The 27,152-nt window shown below is 38.3% G+C and overlaps 1 protein-coding gene across 1 annotated transcript in view; it reads right to left on the bottom strand.

The window, feature by feature from the left end:
- LOC126484896 (dynein axonemal heavy chain 10) overlaps positions 1-27,152 on the bottom strand; it is a 1,141,797-nt gene that overhangs the window by 419,283 nt on the left and 695,362 nt on the right. The window contains exons 41-42 of the mRNA XM_050108495.1: positions 22,163-22,306; positions 7,758-7,887 (exon numbers count right to left, since the gene is read on the bottom strand). Coding sequence (XP_049964452.1) covers positions 7,758-7,887; positions 22,163-22,306 — 274 coding nt within the window. The remainder of the gene's footprint in view (positions 1-7,757; positions 7,888-22,162; positions 22,307-27,152) is intronic.

Genomic DNA, 27,152 nt, shown 5'->3' with positions numbered 1-27,152 from the left:
CGAAAGAACTGACTGAACCTTCACTGCGCAAAAGGATAATGAATAAATGCCTCCCACGAGAACTGAGATTTTCTATCGGTCAAGTTCTAGGAACTGAAGTACACATCCATGAAGAGCTGGAAAAGGAGGACAAACTACCTAGGGATGAAAGGAAGACATGTCGCATTTGTTCACCAAAAAAGAAGAGAAAGACAAGATATTTGTGTCGCAAGTGCAAGGTCCCAATTTGTTTAGAATGCTCTTGTAAGGTGAGTCCGCAGTGCATGTAAGGTGGTGCAAAATGTGGTCACTTTCAGTAGTGCAGATTTTTTCTGTTTAATTTGCTGTCAAGAATACTCATTAAATTTAACACTGACAGTTCTTGATCAATATTAACCTGCAACAACCAAGTTTCAAGTAACGAACTACACTTAGATATTTCGATATTTGTCAATCACTCTAAATTTCAATGAGAATTTAGAGTGCAATATGAATAGGTCTTTTTCACAGCACCAAAACAATATTTTGTGCATATGTTACCATTTACGTATAACTGAAGAATAGATATGTAGTACTAAATTCAAAAAGTAGCACTAGATTGGTGATTTTTACGTATTTTTTCTGCCTTCTGAACGTGGTCCTTGGGACCACATGACTGTAGCTGGGTGAGAAGTACTCACGACTGTGATTAGGGGCTAGAGGCAATTGAAGAAAGTCTACAGTCAGTAGTGTGTAAATATAGAGATCATGCACTAGAAGTTGAAGGTGACTTTAACCTAACAAAAATAGACTGGAATGACTATGGATTCATTTCAGAGGGAGGGTGGGGGCAGGGGGGGGGGGGGGAGGTGTTACAACAGATAGTCATACAAAATACTTTTGAACCATTTTCTGAAAACCATCTTGTGGAGCTAGCACAGCAGCCCACATATACTGGAAATATCTTAAATCTTGTAGCAACAAACAGGCCGGACCTCATTTACGATATCAGTATAGAAATGGGGATACAACTGTCATTATAGCACCTGTGATTATGAAAGTTAATAAATCAGTCAAGAAGGCTAAGATAGTGTTTCTGCTAGACAGACCAGATAAGCAATTGTTAGCATCTCATTTAGACAGAGAACTGACATAGCTTAGTTCCAGTAACATGGATGTAGAGTAATTGGGAGCAAAGTTCAAGTGGATTTTAAATAGTGGTCTGGAGAGTTAAGTGCATAGCAAGTGGATGAAGGGTGGAAAAGATCCACCATGGTTTAACAATGAAATTCAAAAGATTCTGAGGAAGCACAACTGTTGCATTCTCAGTTCAAAAGAGAGTCCATAAATAATGACATGCAAAGGTTAGTAGAGATTCATATAACTGTCAAAAGATTTGTGCATGAAGTGTACAATAACTAACACTGTCATAACCTAACAAACGATCTGGCACAGAACCCAAGAAAATTCTATTCCTATGTAAAATGCTAAGCAGGTCTAAGGCTTCCATTCAGTCCCTTGTTGATCAGTCTGGTGTAGCAGTTGAAAAAAGAAAAACTTAAGCTAAGTTTTAAATTTCACATTAAAAAAATCATTCACATAGGAGAATCGCACAAACAAATCGTCATTTCACCATCAGACAGACTCCCATGTGGATGACATACAAATAAGCATCCCTGGTGCAGAGAAACAACTGAAAGATTTGAAAGCAAATAAATCACTAGGGCAGGATGGAATCCCAATTCAGTTTTCAAAGACTTCATTGTGGTACTGCCCCCTTACCTAGCCTGCATTTGCCATGAATCTCTTGCCCAGCACAAAGTTCCAAGTGACTGGAATAAAGCAAAGGTGACTCCAGTGTACGAGAAAGGCAAAAGAATGGACCTGCAAAATTACAGACCATATCTCTAACTTCAATTTGCTGCAGAATTCTTGAACTTATTCTCAGTTTGAATACATGAATCTTTCTTGAGACTGAGAATATTATGTCCATTAATCAGCATGGTTTTAGAAAGCATAGCTCGGGTGGATCTCAGCTTGCCCATTTCTCACATGATATACTGTGAACTATAAATTAGGGCAACAGGCAGATTCCATATTTCTAGACTTCCGGAAAGCATCTGACATGGTGCTCCAACACAATCTGCTAACAAAGGTATAAGCATGTGGAATAAGTTCACAGATATCTGAGTGGCTCAAAGAATTCTTAAGCAATATAACCCAGTATGTAATTCGTGACAATACGTGTTCATCAGAGGCAAGAGTATTGTTGGAAGGGCCCCGAGTAGTGTGATAGGACCACTGTTGTTCTCTTTACACATAAATGATTTGTTGGACAGGGTGGGCACCAATCTGTGGTTGCTTGCTGATGATGCTGGAGTGTATGGTAAGATGTCAAAGTTGAGTGACTGTAGGAAGATACAAAATTCGCAGTTATGTAATGAATGGCAGCTAGCTTTAAATGTGGAAAAATGTAAGTTAATGCAGATGAGTAGGGAGAACAAACATATAATGTTCAGATACAGTATTACTAGTGTCCTGCTTGACACAGTAAGTTGATTAAGTATCTGGGCATAATGTTGCAAAGTGATATGAAGTGGAAAAATCATATGATAACTGTGGTAGGAAAGGTGAATAGTCAACATCTGATTATTGGGAGAATGTCAGGAAAGAGTGATTCAAGTGTAAAGGAGACTGAACATACAATGTTGGTGCAACATTGAATGTTTTGTGATCTGTACCAGGTTGGACTCAACGAAGACAATGGAGGAATTCAGAGGCAGGCTGTTAGATTTGTTACCATAAGTGTTACAGAGATGCTTCAGGAACTCTAATGGGAATCCCTGGATGGAAGGCAATGTGCTTTTTGAGAAACACTATTGAGAAAATTTAGAGAACTGGTGTTTGAGGCTGACTGTCAAATGATTCTTCTTCTGCCAAAATACACTGCACGTAAGGACCAGGAGGATAAGATATGAGAAATTAGGGCTCATACATAGGCACAGAGACAGTTGTATTCCCCTGGCCCAATTTTTGAGTGGAACAGGTAACGAAATGACTAGTAGTTGTACAGAATTCCCTTTGCACTGTACAGTGGCCTGCACAGTATCTATGTAAATGTAAAGGTATGTGAACGTGCTGCACATGTTGGCAGTCTATCTCTGCACACTCCTCCAGACAGCGCTCCTCTGCACCCCTACCTTTACCTTGCTATCCCTTCCCCTTACCTGCCTCCTCCGGATTGCTCCCATTCATTCTGGTCCAAGCTGCTCAAGATGGTTGCCATGTGTGCATGAGGTGTGTTTGCTTGCGTGAATGAATGAGTGTGGGTTTCCTTTTCTGAAGAAGACTTTGGCAGAAAGCAAAAAGCGAAACTGTCTTTTCATTGAGCCTGTCTGCAACTCAACATGTCATCTTTAATGTGAGCATCAATCTATATTTTCCCTATACTGTCAGTATTCCAACCTGGAGATTAATTGTTTGTATCAGAATGATAATGCAGCCTGTCATAAAGCAGGACATTTGAGGCAATGGTTTGTGGACAATAACTGCTGAAATACACTGGTGCTGCCCAGAATGGAACGTCTTTGGTATGGGTTAAAATGTTGATTTGACTCAAGAATCCAACATCCAACATCACTACCTTTTCTGGTTTCTGCTCTTTAGGAAAAATGGTCTGCCATTCCTCACTGAAAGTGTCCCCAAAAACAAGGTGGACTCCCTCCCCACCAATATTAATGTCTGCTAATAGGTGTCTGGATCCTTCTGATCAGAAATGTGTACCACCTCATTTCATGATGCTTAGATCAAGTGCTTGAAATGATTAAATTGTGCTGTGCACAGAAACTGCCAAGTGGCTTCCTATTTCATTTATTTCCCCAGTCCATCTCCCTGTAGAATATGATAGAGTGGTTGCAAATAAGCTTGTAAATCCATTGGCTGCTTTCACAGGTGGCCCTGCCTTTGATGAGGCAGGTGATGCCCATGACAACACTGGAGTAGGCGGTAGTAGGAGGATATGTGGGGCAGATGTTGCATCTAGGTCTACTGAAGGGGTATGAGTCATGAGGCAAAGGGTTGGGAGAATGGGTGGAGGAGGGATGGAAAAGGATATTGCATAGATCTGGCGAGTCTTTCCATACCCCGATTACTGACCCCAGCTAGGTTGCTGCTCATCTCAGGTGCAGTTGCAATCAACCTTGTTGTTGTTGTTGTGGTCTTCAGTCCTGAGACTGGTTTGATGCAGCTCTCCATGCTACTCTATCCTGTGCAAGCTTTTTCATCTCCCAGTACCTAATGCAACCTACATCCTTCTGAATCTGATTAGTGTATTCATCTCTTGGTCTCCCTCTACGATTTTTACCCTCCACGCTGCCCTCCAATACTAAATTGGTGATCCCTTGATGCCTGAGAACATGTCCTACCAACCGATCCCTTCTTCTGGTCAAGTTGTGCCACAAACTTCTCTTCTCCCCAATCCTATTCAATACTTCCTCATTAGTTATGTGATCTACCCATCTAATCTTCAGCATTCTTCTGTAGCACCACATTTCGAAAGCTTCTATTCTCTTCTTGTCCAAACTATTTATCGTCCATGTTTCACTACCATACATGGCTACACTCCATACGAATACTTTCAGAAATGACTTCCTGACACTTAAATCAATACTGGATGTTAACAAATTTCTCTTCTTCAGAAACGCTTTCCTTGCCATTGCCAGCCTACATTTTATATCCTCTCTACTTCGACCATCATCAGTTATTTTGCTCCCCAAATAGCAAAACTCCTTTACTACTTTAAGTGCCTCATTTCCTAATCTAATTCCCTCAGCATCACCCGACTTAATTAGACTACATTCCATTATCCTTGTTTTGCTTTTGTTGATGTTCATCTTATATCCTCCTTTCAAGACACTGTCCATTCCATTCAACTGCTCTTCCAAGTCCTTTGCTGTCTCTGACAGAATTACAATGTCATCGGCGAACCTCAAAGTTTTTATTTCTTCTCCATGAATTTTAATACCTACTCCGAATTTTTCTTTTGTTTCCTTTACTGCTTGCTCAATATACAGATTGAACAACATCGGGGAGAGGCTACAACCCTGTCTTCCTCCCTTCCCAACCACTGCTTCCCTTTCATGCCCCTCGACTCTTATAACTGCCATCTGCTTTCTGTACTAATTGTAAATAGCCTTTCGCTCCCTGTATTTTACCCCTGCCACCTTTAGAATTTGAAAGAGAGTATTCCAGTCAACATTGTCAAAAGCTTTCTCTAAGTCTACAAATGCTAGAAACGTAGGTTTGCCTTTCCTTAATCTTTCTTCTAAGATAAGTCGTAAGGTCAGTATTGTCTCACGTGTTCCAGTGTTTCTACGGAATCCAAACTGATCTTCCCCGAGGTTGGCTTCTACTAGTTTTTCCATTCGTCTGTAAAGAATTCGTGTTAGTATTTTGCAGCTGTGACTTATTAAGCTGATAGTTCGGTAATTTTCACATCTGTCAACACCTGCTTTCTTTGGGATTGGAATTATTATATTCTTCTTGAAGTCTGAGGGTATTTCGCCTGTTTCATACATCTTGCTCACCAGATGGTAGAGTTTTGTCAGGACTGGCTCTCCCACGGCCGTCAGTAGTTCCAATGGAATATTGTCTACTCCGGGGGCCTTGTTTCGACTCACGTCTTTCAGTGCTCTGTCAAACTCTTCACGCAGTATCGTATCTCCCATTTCATCTTCATCTACATCCTCTTCCATTTCCATAATATTGTCCTCAAGTACATCGCCCTTGTATAGACCCTCTATATACTCCTTCCACCTTTCTGCTTTCCCTTCTTTGCTTAGAACTGGGTTTCCATCTGAGCTCTTGATATTCATACAAGTCGTTCTCTTATCTCCAAAGGTCTCTTTAATTTTCCTGTAGGCGGTATCTATCTTACCCCTAGTGAGATAGGCCTCTACATCCTTACATTTGTCCTCTAGCCATCCCTGCTTAGCCATTTTGCACTTCCTGTCGATCTCATTTTTGAGACGTTTGTATTCCTTTTTGCCTGTTTCACTTACTGCATTTTTATATTTTCTCCTTTCATCAATTAAATTCAATATTTCTTCTGTTACCCAAGGATTTCTACTAGCCCTCGCCTTTTTACCTACTTGATCCTCTGCTGCCTTCACTACTTCATCCCTCAAAGCTACCCATTCTTCTTCTACTGTATTTATTTCCCCCATTCCTGTCAATTGCTCCCTTATGCTCTCCCTGAATCTCTGTACAACCCCTGGTTCTTTTAATTTATCCAGGTCCCATCTCCTTAAATTCCCACCTTTTTGCAGTTTCTTCAGTTTTAATCTACAGGCCATAACCAATAGATTGTGGTCAGAGTCCACATCTGCCCCTGGAAATGTCTTACAATTTAAAACCTGGTTCCTAAATCTCTGTCTTACCATTATATAATCTATCTGATACCTTTTAGTATCTCCAGGGTTCTTCCATGTATACAACCTTCTTTCATGATTCTTAAACCAAGTGTTAGTTATGATTATGTTGTGCTCTGTGCAAAATTCGACCAGGCGGCTTCCTCTTTCATTTCTGTCCCCCAATCCATATTCACCTACTATGTTTCCTTCTCTCCCTTTTCCTACACTCGAATTCCAGTCACCCATGACTATTAAATTTTCGTCTCCCTTCACAATCTGAATAATTTCTTTTATTTCATCATACATTTCTTCAATTTCTTCGTCATCTGCAGAGCTAGTTGGCATATAAACTTGTACTACTGTAGTAGGTGTGGGCTTCGTGTCTATCTTGGCCACAATAAAGCGTTCACTATGCTGTTTGTAGTAGCTTACCCGCATTCCTATTTTCCTATTCATTATTAAACCTACTCCTGCATTACCCCTATTTGATTTTGTGTTTATAACCCTGTAGTCACCTGACCAGAAGTCTTGTTCCTCCTGCCACCGAACTTCACTAATTCCCACTGTATCTAACTTCAACCTATCCATTTCCCTTTTTAAATTTTCTAACCTACCTGCCTGATTACGGGATCTGACATTCCACGCTCCGATCCGTAGAACGCCAGTTTTCTTTCTCCTGATAACGACATCCTCTTGAGTAGTCCCCGCCCGGAGATCCGAATGGGGGACTATTTTACCTCCGGAATATTTTACCCAAGAGGACGCAATCATCATGTAATCATACAGTAAAGCTGCATGCTCTCGGGAAAAATTACGGCTGTAGTTTCCCCTTGCTTTCAGCCGTTCGCAGTACCAGCACAGCAAGGCCGTTTTGGTTATTGTTACAAGGCCAGATCAGTCAATCATCCAGACTGCTGCCCTTGCAACTACTGAAAAGGCTGCTGCCCCTCTTCAGGAACCACACGTTTGTCTGGCCTCTCAACAGATACCCCTCCGTTGTGGTTGCACCTACGGTACGGCTATCTGTATCGCTGAGGCACGCAAGCCTCCCCACCAACGGCAAGGTCCATGGTTCATGGGGGGGGGCAATCAACCTTAGTGCCCAGAAATGACTATAGCTGTGAGTGTGAGAGTTGTGCTAGTGTAAACGTATGTGTGTGTGTTTTCTATTTCTGGTGAGGTACAAAGTCTGAACAATGAACATTTCTAGCACTCTATTTCATTTTGCCTATCTGTGATTAAGTGCCTCTTTGTGTGGTGAGTAACTCTCTATCCTTCCCATATTGTTAATCCAACCTGGATTTTTTTTTATTCTAATATTATTATTTCTATGCCCCAGAGACAGTTGGCACACTTTATTATGATATTAAACTGATAACAGAGGCTTACTTGGTAATTCCATATCCTGCATTCTTTGCTGCATTTCGACACTGTCCAATGATTTGGTCCTTATCTTCATCAGTGAATAATGTAGGTACAATACCAACCATTAAAATATTGTTAATCAGTTCCAAAAAACCTGAAAGAATGCACATCTGTTTAAGCATTGATTTGATAGGAAGGAGTCCTTAAACTCATTAAATGCTACCTTGAATATATTAGAACTAACTTAAGAGATAGCTTCAGTCCAGTGAATACAATGATTACCAAAGGAAAAGTATTACCCAAGATCAAGCCGTTGAAAAAAAAATTAGTATTCAAAAGAATGGGAACTAATCAAATATGATGTCACCCAAGTTATCATCACAATGCCCTAACTTTTTCTAGTTTATTTAAAGACTTTTCAACAACATTAGCAGACATTAAGTCTGTTTCTTGCAGACTGTTGAAATATTCTAACAATTAGCACATCAACTGTAGTTTTAGAAAGAGCTGTAAATTACATTTTCTTTGACATTAATAAATGGTTTCTAGCCAATTGTCTATCACTAGACTTTGAAAAACAATCTCACTGAAAGTATCTAAAAATAAATAAATAAATAAATAAAATCCACTTTTAAACTTTCTGTTCACTAGATCATAAGAAATACTTTTGTCACTCATATCCAAGATAAGGTTTTTCAAGCCTGAAAGTATGTAGGTTGAATTATTTGTGACGTGAATTCAAGAATGTCTTGTACAAATCTGTTCAAGGAAATCACTGTATTTACTACTGCATCTTAGTACTTTTATTACTTAATGTAATTTGTTTCAAGTAATATATATCTTTGTCACATTAACAGTTTATTTTGTGAAATCAGTACTAAGAACAAGAACAATTTTCATCAACACAAAGTCACTCACTATTATCTCGAAAGAAGTTCATTATTCAGGGAGACACATTTTTAATGGTTTGCCAGTATATATAAAATGTTTACCTACTAATAACAAACAGTTTAAGGCGATCTTTCAGGATTTATTGGAGGACAACTCCTTCTGCTCCACTAATGAATTTGTTAGAAGAACCAGTTGATGTACTGATTACTAACTGCTAGTAATCTGTCCCAAGTTTTACATGGGCAGCACTAAATATGTATGACAACAATTTGTCTGATGTAGCAGTAATTTTGTTTAAAGACCACTGTTTAGAGTTATGTTTAAAATTCAGGCAACATTGTTGGTTAACTGAATATCACCACTTTCATAAGACTTAAATAGTTTAAGCAGTACACACCAGGAAGGTTCTCAGGAGTCACAAATATCATCTGTTCCATATTCAGTTGTATTAGGAGTATTATTTCAAGACAACGATGAGAGCTGCAAGCTACCACACTGCCCAGTTTGCCAAACTGCCATTTAGGAAGTTGGCATTAGCTTGTGCTGGCCTTCTTGTAGTGGTAGCTCACACTAGCCTGATGATGCAGTTGAGGAGCCTTACACCTATCTCCTGTGCCCACAAACCTTCCTCATAAATCAGTTAGTCTGTTAGTGAAAACCATATCAGTAATCCCTACAGTAGTTTCTGAGATAAGCATGAATAAACAGACAAAACCTGTGGTGGGGAACTTTAATTTACATACACAGATGGAAAAAAATTGCAAAACCTAGAAGGAGTTGTGTAATGTAGACAAAAGTTGGTAGGTATGGCTGGCTGCAGTGGCCGTGCGGTTCTAGGTGCTGCAGTCTGGAACCATGGGACTGCTACGGTTGCAGGTTCGAATCCTGCCTCAGGCATGGATGTGTGTGATGTCCTTAGGTTAGTTTTAGATTTAAGTAGTTCTAAGTTCTAGGGGACTGATGACCTAAGATGCTAAGTCCCATAATGCTCAGATCCATTTGAACCATTTGGTAGGCACGTTTTTACATCTGATAGGTGAAGTCTATTTAAATTTCATGCCAGTCACATAAGAGCGGCACTAGGAGCAACACCATGGGGATGGAAATCAGGTTTGCTTTAAATACACACTGTAGCAGCCATGAGCATTAGTAATCTTTGAGACTGGACATGGTGAGCTGATGTTAGTCAAGGATACCTTTAAGCTGACAAAGATGCCATTATCAACACATCACTGAGTCTGATCGATGTCATATAACAGGGCTACGAGAAGCTGGATGTTTCTTCTGCGATACTGCAGAAAGACATAGCAGGAATATAGCCACTATATGTGATTACTGGCAGCGATGGTCACAAGACTGCACCATTGCAAGAAGACTGGGATAACGACAGCCATGTGGTACTGTGTTCAGCATATGGTTCTGGCACATCATCACACAACTATCTGTTACAAATAGGTTACTTTAAGCACAGCTCCAAGTCAGATGCCCTATAGTGTCCATCCATTGACCCGAAACCTCTGTCATTTGTGACTTCAGTGGTATCAGGTGAGAGCTCACTGGAGGGCAGAGTGGAGGTCTGTTGTGTTTTCTGATGAAAGCTGGTTTTGCCCCAATACCAGTGATGGTTGTGTGCTGGTTAGGAGGAGGACAGTTGAGGGCCTGCAACCAACTGGTCTGCAGGCTAGACATGCTGAACCTACAGTGGGAGTTATGGTCTGGGGTGTGATTTTGTATGATAGCAGCAGCACACTCCTGGTTATCCCATACACACTGGAAATTTGTACTACAGTCTGGTGATTCAACCTGTTGCGCTGCCATTCATGAACTGCATTCAAGGAGGTGTTTTTCAATAGGATAACATTCATTCACATACTGCTGTTGTAACGCAATATGCTCCACAGAGTGTTGAAATGTTCCCTTGGCCTGCTTGATCATCACATCTGTCTTCAGTCGAGCTCATATGAACAGATTATAAAATAACTCCAGCATCATCCAGAACCCGCACTAACCATCCCTGTATTGACCAACCCTATACAACAGGCATGGAACTCCAGCTGACAAATTGACACCTGTCACCTGTACAACAGAATGCATGCTTGTTTCCATGCTTGCATTCAACATTCTGTCAGTTACAACAGTTAGTAATGTACAAGCATTTTACATTTGCAATGGGTTATCTCACACTTACATTAACTTATGGTCTTGTAATGTAAATCACTTAAATAAACCTAAACAAATGCATTCCCAAAATTTCATTGTTCTATATTAATTATTTTTTGGGGTTGCAATTCTTTTCTGTCAGTGTTCATATAGATAAGTGATAGATATCAATAGGAAAATTCTCTTGAGAAAACTACAAAATGAGTGGCCAGTACTTGTGCAGTACTTATATCAGGTGCTGAAATTTCAGTATTGCCATTTGACATATTTAAATTTAGTAATTCCTTGCCCTGAAATGAAAGATGGGTAGGTTAAGGAAAGGTTAGGACACTGGAGAAGGACACTCAGAAGGTAGGATGAGAGGGAGAAATCTGTTGAGACAACAAGGGGAAACAAAGATATATGCAAGTACTCAAGTTGTGAGTGCGCTGAAATATCTGTTGATAAGTGGAAAATTCAGACACTTCCACAACAACATCACAGTTCTTGTAATATCCTTTGCTCCAGAAAAAGAAAGAAACAAGTTCTAAATATTTTCTTGAATCCTTTGATGAAAATTTGAATACCTAAAAATTGTTCTTATACAACCATGCCATAAAAGCATATTATTGATTCTTTATGGAGTTGGTTGAGGTTCTAACTCACTTTGTAGCTTATATTAATAATGATTTGGGAATGCAGAGATTTCTACTATGTTGTCAGTGCTTTCAGAATGAACATAAAAAATGTGATATGGGGGCTGAAAAATTACATGAAATATTATTGTTTGTTCAGATCACTGGTGGCTATTATTGTTGCCTGTAGCCACACTGAAGCACTGCATTATATTTTTATATTTCTTTTACAGAACAACATAAAACAGCTGAAAAGTACAGAAGGCATATTTCTATCTTAGTGCAAGTCAATATTGTAAACAGACATATGTAAACTATGATAAATATGGCACATATCATCTCCAAATTATATTCTGTGAATAATTAGATATTCTACATTAAAGTCAAGGGAAAGCTCGGGCCTAGATCTGAAACATACAACACGCAGAGAATAGAAAGGACCCAAAATTCATGTGTTTTTATGTATTTCCTTGGGAAATTCCTGTCACTGTGATGACACTTCTAATTTAAAAATCCTCTGCATGAAGATAGTTCACAGCTGTTGTGCTATCACACCACCATGGATACTTATAATCTTCAATAGATAAGCTCTAGTGTTACATTTTAACACTATTATCATGATTTACTACAGAAAAGACACTGCGCTTCAAGTCTGCAACTAAGAATAAATGTGGATAGTATTTTCTTAATTTCTATGCTTATGTCTATCTCCATTATGATAATTAGCTGCAAACACTTTTTAATGGATCAGAGTGAGGTGATGTAATGAATAAGACACTGGACACATCTTCAGAAGAGGTGGGTTTAAAATATCCATCTGATCTCCCAGTTTGGATTTACTATTGTTACCATAAACTTGATTAAGGGCAATGCTGGGGAGGTTCATCTGAAGTGTACTTTGAAACATTCAAACCACAGAAAAAGAAATTATTAATATTGACTTAGGGCTATCTGATCATTCTTATAATTCCAACTATACCTATGAAAGAAAGGAATGTACTTCTTTCTTATAAAAGAAATTTTTCTGCAGAAAATTATGTTAGTTTTGTTGGTAGTCTAAGTAATGAATCCTGGTCTGGCGTGCTTAAACAGTTGACCACTAACAATGCTTATGATGTTTTCTCTTCACTATTCATGTCCAATTTTGAAATGTGTTTTCCCAAAGGACTTTAAAAATGCTCAATTCTCAAGTGGAAAGATCCACAGATCCTCAGTTTATAGAATATGTAAAGTCTTATAGGAAAATATATCAAAAGGTAACTGCAAAGGAAAAGCTTCTTAAAAATGATGACATAACAAGAATGTTGCTTTGGATTGTTACGCCAAAGAATTTTACACTAGACTCTTTCTTTACCAAGTCGTTGCCCATGTATAATTTAATTTCATTATTCAAACTACTTTTGTTAAACTCCATCAAACATGTTTTACTGGTGTTTACATTTAAGTGGCTTTCATTAAAAAACTGAACAATTTCTTTTGTCACATTATTACACTCGGCCTCTAGTTCATTACATGATTCCTTTTTACATACAATGGACGTGTCATCGGCATACAGAACAATTTTTGAATTTATAGTACAGTATTTAATATCATTTACATAGATCAAGAACAGAAGGGAGCCCAACACCGAGGCCTGGGGCACACCATATTTTATGCAAGTGATCTCTGATTTGCAGACATCAATTTCCATTTTAAGTATAACAAACTGTTTTCTATTGCTCTTATAACACTTTGTTAGGTCATAAGCAGCGCCTCTAATGCCCATGTTCCATAGCTTGTCTAATAGGATGTCAACATTCACACAATAAAAGGCTTTTTCCAGGTCTTGGTATACACATGCCACATGTTCCTTGCTTTCGATACCCCCTAATGCCTCTTCAATTAGTTGAGCAGCTGCAGTGCTAGTTGATTTACCTTTTAGGAATACATTTTGATTTTCGAACATCCGGTTGTGTTTGTTAAGAAAGTTTATAATCCTGTTGTATATAACTTTCTCAACTATTTTGGAAAAGACAGGAAGGATTGAGACTGGTCTGTAGTTTTCTATTTTGTTGTTGTCACCTTTCTTAAGAATGGGTGTTACCTGTGATACTTTTAGTCTGTCTCGAAAGGTGCCTGATTCTATTATATTGTTGACTGCTGCCGACAGAGGCACAGAGACATTTTGGCTACAGGCTTTTAAAACATTAGTATTTAGGCCATCATGCCCAGCTGAATTAGAGGGTTTTAGAGAGCTAATGATGCCCATTATTTCTGCACAGTTTGTGGGGGCTATATACATGGTCACATGTATTACCTTTAAAACTGTAGTGCATGTTTTTATGTTTGTCATTTATGGCTTTGCCTACGGAAGAAAAATATTCATTAAAATATTTGCAATTTCCAGTTGGTCTTTTATGAGCATGCCATTGTGGTTAATAGTAAAGTCCATACAGGATTTGTCATTGCAGGTTCTAAAACTGTTTATGACTGCCCAGATGCCAGCAGTTACGTTGTGTGAGTTTTGAAGCTTATTTGCAACATAGTTGCTCCTGGTCTGTGTGAGTAAGTCCTTATAGTGTGCTTGATATATTTTGAAGGCTTCCTTTAGCTCAGGAATCTCTCTATTATTCAGCATTGCACTGTGGAGTAGTTTCAATTTTTTCCTCACTTCAGTGACATTACTATTTACCTAAATATTTTTGTTTATATTTTTTGTTTGTTTCACTTTTGTGATTACAACTGGGCATGTGGTATCAAAGCAGTAATAGAAAGTCAGCAGCAAAGCTATCATATGAAAAGCTATTATTTTCAAACCATTATATTTGTGCTAGCATGCAGTTAAGTCTATTTATGTTGTCATTATACACTATTCTTTTAGTTACAAACTGTTGCTTTGTGGTGACAGTGGGGGCCTCATGGAGCTCCAATTTAAGCTGTACTGCATGGTGATCTGAGATGGCTAGTTTTAAAACCGATGCACTGTGGGATAAGTGGGTCATGTTTGTTATTATGTTGTCAAGACAAATTTTACTATTGCCAATTCCTCTAGTGGATTCCCAAATGAATGGGGTCAGGTTAAATTCATCACACAGACGATGTAACTTTTTGGTGCTGACATCATTTGTTAATAAATCTATATTTATATCCCCTGTAACTATAATATTTACGTGACCATTTGGCCCAGAAAATGTTGTGTCTATAAATACAAGCAAGTCAGAAAGATTTTATCTGTATTTGCTGCAGGTGGCCTGTAAACACCAATAACTGTTATGTTATCTCTACCCCATTTTAGGTTTATTCCAGCAAATTCTGAGACTCCTTCCAAGCAGAAGGCACTCACATAAATAACATTAAAATTACTTTCATTTACAGTGAAAATTGCTACACCTCCCCCAGTCTTGTCTTTTCTACTGAAGGCTGTGCAGAATTTCATACACAGTGGTTGACTAATGCTAATCAGAGCTTCAGTGTACCAATGTCCAGTTACAACTAATATATTGGGTTTATCAATCCGTGAAATTACATCTAGATCATTATGCTTATTTCTAAGACTACCACGATTCTGGTGTATGATTTTAAGGCTGAGTTTTACCTGCTGGACCTTAGAGGATAATTTTGGACTAGCAATGAGGCCAGCAGGCTTTACAAGTTTCCCTGGCTTGCCAGCGGTGGCTGGTGTTGTGGCACATTTTGTTGAGGTGGTTTGTACCACCCCATGGCAATGGACTTCTTTCATCACTTTGTGAACAATGTCACTTGACTTCCTCAATAATTTTGCTACTAACAATCTTTTTGCCCCTTTTGTTCATGTGCAGTACATGAGATGTGCGCAGCTCCCTTTCTAGATAGCTGACATCTACTAGAGACACATTATGAAATTTACTACATAGAGCTTTAATCCTGTCATTTGTTTTATGAACTTCCCGGTTCACAATAGACTTTTTCATAAGATCATGCCTCTGTGGAATGTTGGTAACAATTGTTTTAGTGTCATTTAACTTACCTAGTACCATTTTCATATGTCTAATTGCATCACTTGCTTGATTTGTTCCTACATCATAAGAGCCTCCCATAATAACGACACAGTCATTGGATGAGAAGGAGTCACAATCCTGCATGCACAGCTTCACCACAGCAGAAAGAGGGGCTCCAGGCTGGATGTGGCCACAGCCTTCTGAGTAATAATCAATGCAGCTTTTGAACAGGTAGAAGTATTGAAGAGTGATAAATTATTACAGTGATGAAAAAGTTAGTAATCTGGATAACCACAATAGTGTTGCTGGGGTTCATTTAGATCTTACAGTTTTCACATGGTTAGTCATGAAATCCTTTTAAATAAGTTGGATACAATGGGAATAAAAGGAACAGAAAACAAGTGTGTTCAATCATATTAGCAAAACAGATTACAGGTTGTGGAGCTCACATCAGCTCATCCTAATTATAAAATCAGATTAGTATCTGATGCAAGGAAAGTCAAAATGGGTGTACCCAGGGTAGTGTGTTAGGCTCACTTCTGTTCCTTATTTATATAAATGGTATACATATCTCAGCCTCTGCTGCCATGACCACAGTGTCTGCAGTCAACACTAGTGAATAGTGAGTGAGAATCACTGTACACTACAACTCATAAAGTTCTTACATTCATGGTTCAGTGCCAATAGGCTGACCCTGACTGTGAAGAAAACAAACTGTATACAATCTGACAATATTATGAAAAGGATAGTTGCTAATCACTGTATAACAGAGGTGCTGAGTCACAGCTATTCACAACAAAAAGACTGTCAGAAAGTAAGCTCTCTGCCAACATGGCCTTCATAGGAAATACACACATACACTCATGCTAATGCAACTCACACACACTCATGTGTGTGAACTGCATTTGTGAGAATGTGTGTGTGTGTGGCCAACATGGCCTTCATAGGAAATACACACATACACTCATGCTAATGCAACTCACACACACTCGTGTGTGTGAACTGCATTTGTGAGAATGTGTGTGTGTGTGGCCAACATGGCCTTCATAGGAAATACACACATACACTCATGCTAATGCAACTCACACACACTCGTGTGTATGAACTGCATTTGTGAGAATGTGTGTGTGCGTGTGTGTGTGTATCTGGTGAATAGAAACTAAGCGTTTCATAATACTGTCACATTCCATCCTGGAATTTCCTATACAGGGTGCTTTTTTGCACCATGTATGAACTCTAGGGATTGATTGATGAGAGGATATGGAACAAAAAAGGTCTAATGAACTTATGTCCAGAAATGCATGATTTCCATTCTAGAGACCATTTACCCAGTCATTCTTTGCTACAGAGACTGTGGTCTAATATGCACTGTACCATGCAGCCACAGATACAGCATGCATGGTTTCCTCCTAGATGATACTACTGTTCTTCATATGTCATGATGTAGTGCCCTCCCATGCCATAGTAACTGGTAATGTTGTGTCTGATTCACTTCTCTTGCTGACTCACCTTGTAGTGGATGTGATACAGCATTGTACATTTGGTTCCATATTCAAATCGAGATCTTGCTGACATGGTGTTTCCATACGGAAAGCCAAATGGCAAAGGATAGCAAGGTTGCCTCAGGAGACCTACCCCCACTGACAACAACCACAGCATTCACTGTTTGCAACAGTGTTTCACCATTTGTCTCATACAGGCTCATTTCAGGAAATAGGAAATCATGAAGGATGTACCAGAAACGTTTGGACACCAGACTTGGAGGAAAATATGATTAACACTGTGGATAGTGAACAGTGTGAAATACCAGGCAGTTGACCCATCATTACAGGGTAAGCCAGACAAATGGGTGAAACTTTCTCCATGACAGTTGTTACTACCCTTATCACTTACAGTGTGTTTAGAGCTTACTAGCGACATGCTTTCCACATGAGGGCAGTTTTGTCACCAGCTTCTTCACCAAGCAACCATAATTCTGGGATTTTTGTCATCCATCCTATTCATAGATGAGGTCACCTTTACATAGTGTGGGCTCTCCAATTTTCATAACAGTCATCTGTCAGATAGTATGCAGACCCCCATGGTATGGTGACAGTGAATTATCAGCATCGGTGCAGCCAGAATGTTTGGGATTGGATAATTGGCAACTGAATTTTGAGACCAGTCTTCTTTCCATAACACCTAACAGACAGGAACTATCAGTGTTTCTTGTGGGTGAATTTGCCTCTCCTGCTGGAAGAAGTTCAAAGGGTTATGTTGCTGCTACACGATAGTGCTCCAGCCCACTTTGCCATTAACATCTATATGCATCTCAGTCATGTTTTCCTTGGTTGATAGATTGGATGAGGGATCCAATTCCATGGCCTGCTAATTCACTGGATCTCAAGCCATGTGATTTCTGTTTACAGGCCATGTTAAAAGTATTATGAATGCAGAGCCCATTCCAGAAGTGGAGACACTGGAGCAGGATATTCATGCTGCCTTTGACACTCTTCAGATGCAGCATGGCCGATGTGAGTGTGAGAGACAGAACATGTTACAGCATGTACATGCATGCACTGAGGCATATGGAAACCATTTTCAAGACATACTCTAACTGTAGCTGCTTGCTGCAGTGTGTATTAGACCACAGTATCTGTAATAATGTACGGTTGAATAAATCATCTCTAGCATGGAAATCATGCATTACTGGTCATAAGTTCATTAGACTGTTTCTCTTCCATATCCTCTCATCGCTCAATCCCTAGAGTTTGTACACGGTGGAAAAAAATCACCCTGTATGGAATTTGGGAAAGTGGGTCAAAACCATGATTTCCATATGACACTGGATGGGAACAAGTCGGAAATGTTATGATGCATAAAGATTTTAGGAATGTATGTTGACAAAGACTTAAACTGGAAGGCTGTGTGCATAATCCCTCCCAGAAACTCAGTTCTGCATGTTTTGCTCTGATAATTATTTCTCAAGTTTTCTACACAGAAAGTGTTAGGATGTCTTATTTTGGTTAGCTTATGGAATGGTTTTTTGGGGTAAAATTAATGGACCATTAAAAGAAATGTTTACATTAAGGAAAAGGGCTATTCAAATCTTGTCATATAGCTTGGCTAGGGCTCACTGCAAGTTGGTAGTGTTTACTTACTGTTCCTTTCTTGTTCATATACAAATACATTGATGACAAGAGTGAGACTTGATGAACTGCTAATCAACTCCAATTACCTCAGTTATAATACTCATAACTGGTGGGTCCCTCAATGAAGAACAAGTTAGAACAATGTGAGCCACTTTAGTGCCAATCTTTATAACATGCTGCCAATATACATAAAGAGATTGGAAACAGAAACGGCTTTTAGATCAGTGTTAAAATAATTTCTTCTTGAAGCGTTCCTGCAGTGTAAATGATTATGTTAGCTCATAGGATTACTAGACACTCATTCATTGTTGGGTTCTTATGATTATGTTAACTAATGTATCGTAAGAGCTGTGTTTGCATTTGAAATAATGTTTCTGCTGTTGGCTTTCTGAACAATTTCCACTGTTACAGACACACTACAACACATCTCTGTTGTAAACGTATGTGGTGCTATCCTATTTTGATAGTTACAGTGTCAGCAGGTTTTTGTGTGTTAATACTTTATACCTTTTAGCAGTGCTGTATGTGTGTCCTTGTTTTTTATTTTTTGACGGGTGTTTTAAATCAAAGTTCCAGGTTTACCTACATCATTGATAGAATTATTGTGTATTTTATACTTTTCTACAGTTTTTTTGTTATTTAGTCATTAGTTTCACTTTTTCAGTAAAGACTTTATTTTCAGAATTTCTTATTAACTCATTTCTTTATGCGCATGTTGCACTGATAATGTAGATGATGTATTTTGTCCCCCTTACAACTATGCATGAAGTGAGGTGGCTGCTTCAGTCTTAATGTACTGGATTTACATTGGGGAGGACTGGGTTTTATTCCCTGTCTGGGCATCCTGACTTGGGTTTTCCATGGTTGCCACCTGTCTCTAAGGTGAATACTGGGATTATTCCTTTGATTAGGCAATGACCAATTTCCTGCCCTATCCTCATCTTATCCTATCCTATTTTGTTAATGTTTTACATAAGCATATTGCACCCAAAGACTCAATATCGTCGTACACTAGAAGTTACTCTAGGTATTATGTATGGACACTACTATGCCACAAAAACCAAGAAATTTCATCTAGGTGAAATATGTACCAATAGCAATAGCAGTCAAGTAATTGGAAAATCATTTATTTTCTGCTAACAAAAGCTTTGCCACAAGACCAGGTCAGCAGTCAAAGAAAGAATAACAGGGAGTAAATGCATATAAAAACTCACTGCTTTTGAAGGTAACAGCAGAGATAAGGTGGTGTCCAGTGGTAAAAACATTTATGAGAGGTCAATGTAACTGAGTTAAATAAAGTCACAGTAAAACCAAGCAAAAAACAAAATACAAAATACACACAAATGATAGTACAGGGCAATAGAGAAAGGAATAAGCAACTAAGCAGGCAAATCAGAGTCATAATTTAAAAATAAAAATAAGAACAAATAAAACAGTGTACAATGCTGCCACCAAAATTTCTGATTACTTTTCCAGTTATATAAAATGTCTGACAGAGAGCAATGTTAAATTTGAAAACAAACTGAAAAAGTTTCTCCCAGACAACCCCTCCTATTCTGTAGAAGAATTCCTAACTTTGAAATGTGTAAAAGGTGATGAGTAGGAATTATTATTATATCACAAAACAACTACTAAAAAAATAAAAACAATAAAGAAAAAGTGTCAGGTGTGAGTAGGACTCATCCACTGAGGGCTCTATACAGACGTAATTATGTGTGTAGACAGTTCATCCATCCTGGAAATCAAGAATCTTGACTATTTTTGCCTGATATCAACAATGATAATTACAGGATATCTGTTCCTGTTTTTCCAAGACTTTTGAGCCTGTTTTAATTTCAAGTTTGAAATCTGATAACAAATGACAAAAGAAACATGTTTTCTTGTGATATAACTACAAATTAACAACTTCAGATTTTTCCCTTTACTTTCACTGTGGAACCTTTTTTTCTTACCACATGGTTTGACTCTAAACCAATGGGAAATAACCTATAGGTTTTAATGTTGAATCGAAGAGTATCAAAAAATATTATATATATGGCCATATCTTTTGATTACATTGACTTAGATCCTAGTGCTTACTACACTGCCAAGGGAAGAGAGATGTTAGTATGTGACATAAATTTCAAGTTGATGTGTGTACCAATTCCTGAGAAAAAAGGGTTCTTAGCAGATGGATGGACAGACAGACAATCTGATGACAAATGATGACCCTTTTTTGTTAACATATTAAAAATTTTCAGATTCTTTCTCTTTGGTTGTACTGTGAAACCTCGCTTCTTGACTAATTTCATTATTCTAGACCAACAAGACATACCCTATGGGTTTCAATGAGTGAGTCTGTGAGAATCATATGTGACATAAATGGCCATAACTTTTGGTTGCATTGACTTAGAAGCTGCCAAGAGAATATAGACCTTAGTATGTTAACATAAATTTCAGCTTGACGTCTTAACAAATGGACAGGAGACAGACACTCTGACAACAAATGACAGACAAATTTGTTTTTCATGTGAAACAATTATAAAGTTACTATTTTCACATTTTTTGTTTTATTGTGAAACATTGCTTCTTGCCAAATTCAATGATTCTAGGTCAATGAGAAGTACCTTATGGGTACCGATAAGTGGGTTTGCAAGTAATAAGATATGTGGCACAAATGGCTACATCTTTTAATTGCCTTGACTTAGAATCTTCAATTTATACACTACCAAGGGGCCAAAGACCATAGTAAGTGACATAAATTTCAACTTGATACATCTACCCATTCCTACAAAAAAAGGTTTTTTAAGATTCAGATGGACAGACAGACAACAAAGTGATCCAAAGGGTTTCATTTTTATTGACTGAGGTACGGAACCCTTAATATATGAATGAGAAGCATGTAGCCATATTTACAAAGAATGTGTAATGCGAATGTAAAATGACTTATTCCATATCTTTATGATTAGGCAAACAAATGATCCACAGAACATGAAACTAACTAATAAAGAAAATGGAAACACACAAAAGAGGAATGCCATTAATCTTTGGTATTGTGATTTTCCTTAATCTTCTAAGAATATTTACACACTTTATCAAGTATTGCTTTGAGGTGTGAGACTAGGTGTTGCAATGGTGACTTTATTGATATTGTGATTAGTGCTTTGTTTAGCTATGTGCTCTTAACATAGGGCAAGTCACCTGTGTATGAGTCTTTGTGAGAGAGTATATGTATGTGTGCCTCATCAGTGCTTGCCTCTTCCCCCCCCCCCCCTCCCCCCCCCCCCCCCCCCACCCGCTCTGGAAATGAGATTTTTCTGTGGTTGAACCAGTCTTAAATCTATGGCAGTTTCGGTCAGCAACATAAACTGTTCATTTTAGGGAAATTAAATGTTGTACATATCTGAGTACTGTACACATCATCACCTTAACTCAGGTATATGTCAAAGTTTAACAAAGGAAAATAATAAACTGAAGTAGAAATGAAACCGATGTTCACTGAACAAATGCTAGGTATCATGTTTTTGCAAAAGATATGTATTATTCTAATATTAGAGCAATGATTGGGAAGAAACTTATGAAACATGGTCATGGCAAATACTTCTTAAGGAATTCAACAATATATTTTTTGTATTCCATAAAAATGTAAAAATTAGCAAGTAATGAAAGCTTTAAAATTAATAGTTCTTTATACTAACCTTCTTCAGCTACCTGTGCAGCTGTAAACAAGAATACAGTAGGTTTCTTCTCCACTCCTAAAAGATAGTACAGCTGTTTTAGGTCTTCTTTGAAGCTTGTTTCATTGTAGCCTCTGCTCAGTGTGATCATAAAAACATCACAACCTAAAACAGCAAGCTTGATTGAAGCACTGTTTCTGACAACAAAATCATCAAAGTCTAATGTGTTTGCCACATACAACAACAATTCACATAGTGAGTAACTGTTCAATACATCAAACTTATTACAATGAACCAGGCTCTTATCTGCATTGATGTCCAGGCTTCGTATCTACTGTGAAATAAAAAGCATTCCACTGTACCATATATTAGTGTTTCATCGAATGAAATTTGTAAATGACACATGAGATGAATGACTCTCTAAATGACTCTGTCCATGCTGTAGTTAGATCAGTCTCATCTTCAGAGTATCTATGGGAGTGATAGGTGGGGTGCTATAGGATAGAGTCCTCACTTGATACTGTCTTTGAAAGTTCATAAGTAGGCTTTCATAGAGTGGTTAACATCTTTCTTCAAGAGTATGTCAATTCAGGTATTTCTGTATTTCTCTGATACTTTTCCATAAGTCAGTTAAACCTGTGCCCACTTATACTGCTCTTCTTTAGATTCAATATCATCTACTAGTACTATTTTTTATGGCCACACACCATTGACCAATATTATAAGATGGGATTTATGTCTGTCCTGTACGCAGTCACTTTTGTACATTGGCTGCATTTACCTGTACCCAAACTATGAGCCAAAGTCTGCCATCTATTTCACCTATTATTCAATTGATGTAATCATTGCATTTAATATCACCACAAATTATTACAAACAGATGTTAGTATGAGTTAACCAGTTCCAATTGTTGTTCAATGCTATTGTAGTCATGTTGTTGTTGTTGTGGTCTTCAGTCCTGAGACTGGTTTGATGCAGCTCTCTCTGCTACTCTATCCTGTGCAAGATTCTTCATCTCCCAGTACATCCTGCAGCCTACATCCTTCTGAATCTGCTTAGTGTATTCATCTCTTGGTCTCCCTCTACAATTTTTACCCTCCACGCTGCCCTCCAATACCAAATTGGTGATCTCTTGATGCCTCAGAGCGTTTCCTACCAGCCGATCTCTTCTTCTAGTCAAGTTGTGCCACAAAATTCTCTTCTCCCAATCCTATTCAATACCTCCTCATTAGTTATGTGATCTACCCATCTAATCTTCAGCATTCTTCTGTAGCACCACATTTCGAAAGCTTCTATTTTCTTCTTGTCCAAACTGTTTATCGTCCATGTTTCACTCCCATACATGGCTACACTCCATACAAATCCTTTCAGAAACGACTTCCTGACACTTAAATCTATACTCGATGTTAACAAAATTCTCTTCTTCAAACACGCTTTCCTTGCCATTGCCAGTCTAAGTATTATATCCTCTCTAGGTTGACCATCATCAGTTATTTTGCTCCCCAAACAGCAAAACTCCTTTACTACTTTAAGTGCCTCATTTCCTAATCTAATTCCCTCAGCATCACCCGACTTAATTCGACTACATTCCATTATCCTCGTTTTGCTTTTGTTGATGCTCATCTTATATCCTTCCTTCAACACACTGTCCATTCCATTCAACTGCTCTTCCAAGTACTTTGCTGTCTCTGCCAGAATTACAATGTCATCAGCGAACCTCAAAGTTTTTATTTCTTCTCCATGGATTTTAATACCTACTCCAAATTCTCTTTTGTTTCCTTTACTGCTTGCCCAATATACAGATTAAATAACATTGGGGAGAGGCTACAACCCTGTCTCACTCCCTTCCCAACCACTGCTTCCCTTTCATGTCCGTCGACTCTTATAACTGCCATCTGGTTTCTGTACAAATTGTAAATAGCCTTTCGCTCCCTGTATTTTACCCGTGCCACCTTCAGAATTTGAAAGAGAGTATTCCAATCAACATTGTCAAAAGCTTTCTCTAAGTCTACAAATGCTGGAAATGTAGGTTTGCCTTTCCTTAATCTAGCTTCTAAGATAAGTTGTAGGGTCAGTATTGCCTCACGTGTTCCCATATTTCTACGGAATCCAAATTGATCTTCCCCGAGGTCAGCTTCTAACAGTTTTTCCATTCGTTTGTAAAGAATTCGTGTTAGTACTTTGCAGCTGTGACTTATTAAACTGATTGTTTGGTAGTTTTCACATCTGTCAACGCCTGCTTTCTTTGGAATTGGAATTATTATATTCTTCTTGAAGTCTGAGGGTATTTTGTCTGTCTCATACATTTTGCTTACCAGATGGTAGAGTTTTGTCAAGACTGGCTCTCCCAAGGCTGTCAGTAGTTCTAATGGAATGTTGTCTATTCCCGGGGCCTTGTTTCAACTTAGGTCTTTCAGTGCTCTGTTAAACTCTTCACGCAGTATCACATCTCCCATTTCATCTTCATCTACATCCTCTTCCCTTTCTATAACATTGCCCTCAAGTATATCGCCCTTGTATAGTCCACCTTTCTGCTTTCCCGTCTTTGCTTAGAACTAGGTTTCCATCTGAGCTCTTGATATTCATACAAGTGGTTCTCCTTTCTCCAAAGGTCTCTTTAATTTTCCTGTGGGCAGTATTTATCTTACCCCTAATGAGACAAGCCTCTACATCCTTACATTTGTCCTCTAGCCATGCCTGCTTAGCCATTTTGCACTTACTGTTGATCTAATTTTTGAGACGTTTGTATTCCTTTTTGCCTACTTCACTTACTGCATTTTTATATTTTCTCCTTTCATCAATTAAATTCAGTATTTCTTCTGTCACCCAAGGATTTCTACTAGCCCTCGCCTTTTTACCTACTTGATCCACTGCTGCCTTCACTACTTCATCCCTCAAAGCTACCCATTCTTCTTATACTGTATTTCTTTCCACCATTCTTGTCAATTGTTCCCTTATGCTCTTCCTGAAACTCTGTACAACCTCTGGTTTAGTCAATTTATCCAGGTCCCATCTTCTTAAACTCCCACCTTTTTGCAGTTTCTTCAGTTTTAATCTACAGTTCATAACCAATAGATTGTGGTCAGAGTCCACATCTGCCCCTGGAAATGTCTTACAATTTAAAACCTGCTTCCTAAATCTCTGTCTTACCATTATATAATCTATCTGAAACCTGTCAGTATCTACAGGCTTCTTCCATGTATACAACCTTCTTTTATGATTCTTGAACCAAGTGTTACTTGTTCAAAATTCACTTGATATCCAATTTGATCATACTTTCAAGAGTAAGTGTATGTATGATACTGAGTCAAATGCATTTCAGAACTCAAGAAATACTGACTCTATCTGACTGCCTTGATCACTGCCTCCAGGATGTTTTGTGAGAAAAACAAAAGTTGGGTTTGCATGAGCAAAGTTTTTGTAATTCTTACGAATTGGCATGAAGGAGGTCATTCTTTCCAAGATACCTCCTTATGTTTGAGATCAGAATATGTTCTATGATTCTATACAGGTAGACGTTAAGAATATTGGATGATAGTTTTTTGAATCATTGCTATTCTTCTCTAAAGAGTCTGACTTGAGCTTTCTTCCAACCACAAAGCTAAGGTGCTCTCTCTCTCTCTCTCTCACACACACACACACACACACACACACACACACACACACACACACTCGCACACACACACACACACACACACACACACACACACACACACACACACACTCAATGTGTGTGTGTGTGTGTGTGTGTGTTAGAGAGAGAGAGAGAGAGAGAGAGAGAGAGAGAGAGAGAGAGAGAGAGAGAGAGAGAGAGTGAGTGTACATGGAGGCTAGTTTATGGGCTAACTCACGTGAAAATTCTGTTCAGAATTTAACAGTGATTCCATGGGATCGTGTGGCATTGTTCAGTTGCTGTTATTTCTGCTATTTCTTGATTTCACTGACATTAATATTTGTTACACTTATTTTTGCAGTAATACAAGAATTAGTCAGGGGCAGTGCAACAGGATCTTCCTTTCTAAAGGAACTTTTGAAAATGGAGTAAAGCATTCCCACTGATACTTCGCTACCCTCAATTTAGGTGCATATATTATATGTCTTCAACTTAAGAACCCCTAACAGTCTTAACATTTGACCAGACTTTATTTAGGTTTTATGAGAGATCTTTCAATGTTGTTCTGCTAGGGTACTCACTGAAGGCTTCGTGTATTGCCTTTTGATAGTCAAACATATTTCTTTAGCACCTTTCTATTGACATCCAATTTTTTTTGTTACACCTATTATACAGTAGTCATTGTTTCTTTACAATCTTTTCACTGAAACAGTGTATCATGGCTGGTCTCTCCCAATGTGAATTGGTCTGCTAAGTAAAATGTACAGGGTGGTCAGAAACAGTCTGAAAAACTTGTAAGGGTGCTCCAGGGCAGGTTGTCATGAGAAAGAACAGTTATGAAAAATATTCAGTAATTGTTCCCTTGTCTGAGTTAATTAGCATTGAAGTTAGACAATCAAGCTGTTGCACACAAAAATTCAAGCTGCCCACCAAATACAATTAGTGTCAGTTGTTCTCGCAGAGTAAATGATAGCACACAAGACTTCTCAACCTTTGACTGAGGTTTGATTAATCCTATCATCCCATGTCCAATTTATGTCTCACACTCTTGTTCAGTTTTAGTAAACCAAATGAAGAACACGATTGGCAACACCTTCTCTCTTGGGACACTGGAATCTGCACATGCAGCAGTCTGACTGGCTAACTTCAATGCTAATTAACTTGGAAACAGCACAATCTACTGATTTTATAACAATTATTTCACAGCACAGCTTACCCTGCAACAAACATACAAGCTTTTCAGACTGTTTCTATCACAATATACATCCATTGCTCGTTCAGTTTTTTTGTACACTGTTGCCACAATTTCTCTACATTCTCTTACTCAGAGATAATGAATTCAAGTTCTTTCTTGAGGTATGACTTTACTAATTCGTTACCTATTTTACTAAACATGTA

Source organism: Schistocerca serialis, chromosome 6 (assembly GCF_023864345.2).
Source record: "Schistocerca serialis cubense isolate TAMUIC-IGC-003099 chromosome 6, iqSchSeri2.2, whole genome shotgun sequence".
NCBI classification, from domain to species: domain Eukaryota; kingdom Metazoa; phylum Arthropoda; class Insecta; order Orthoptera; family Acrididae; genus Schistocerca; species Schistocerca serialis.
Note: the sequence above shows the minus strand (reverse complement) of the source record. Positions and strands in the feature narration are given on the sequence as shown.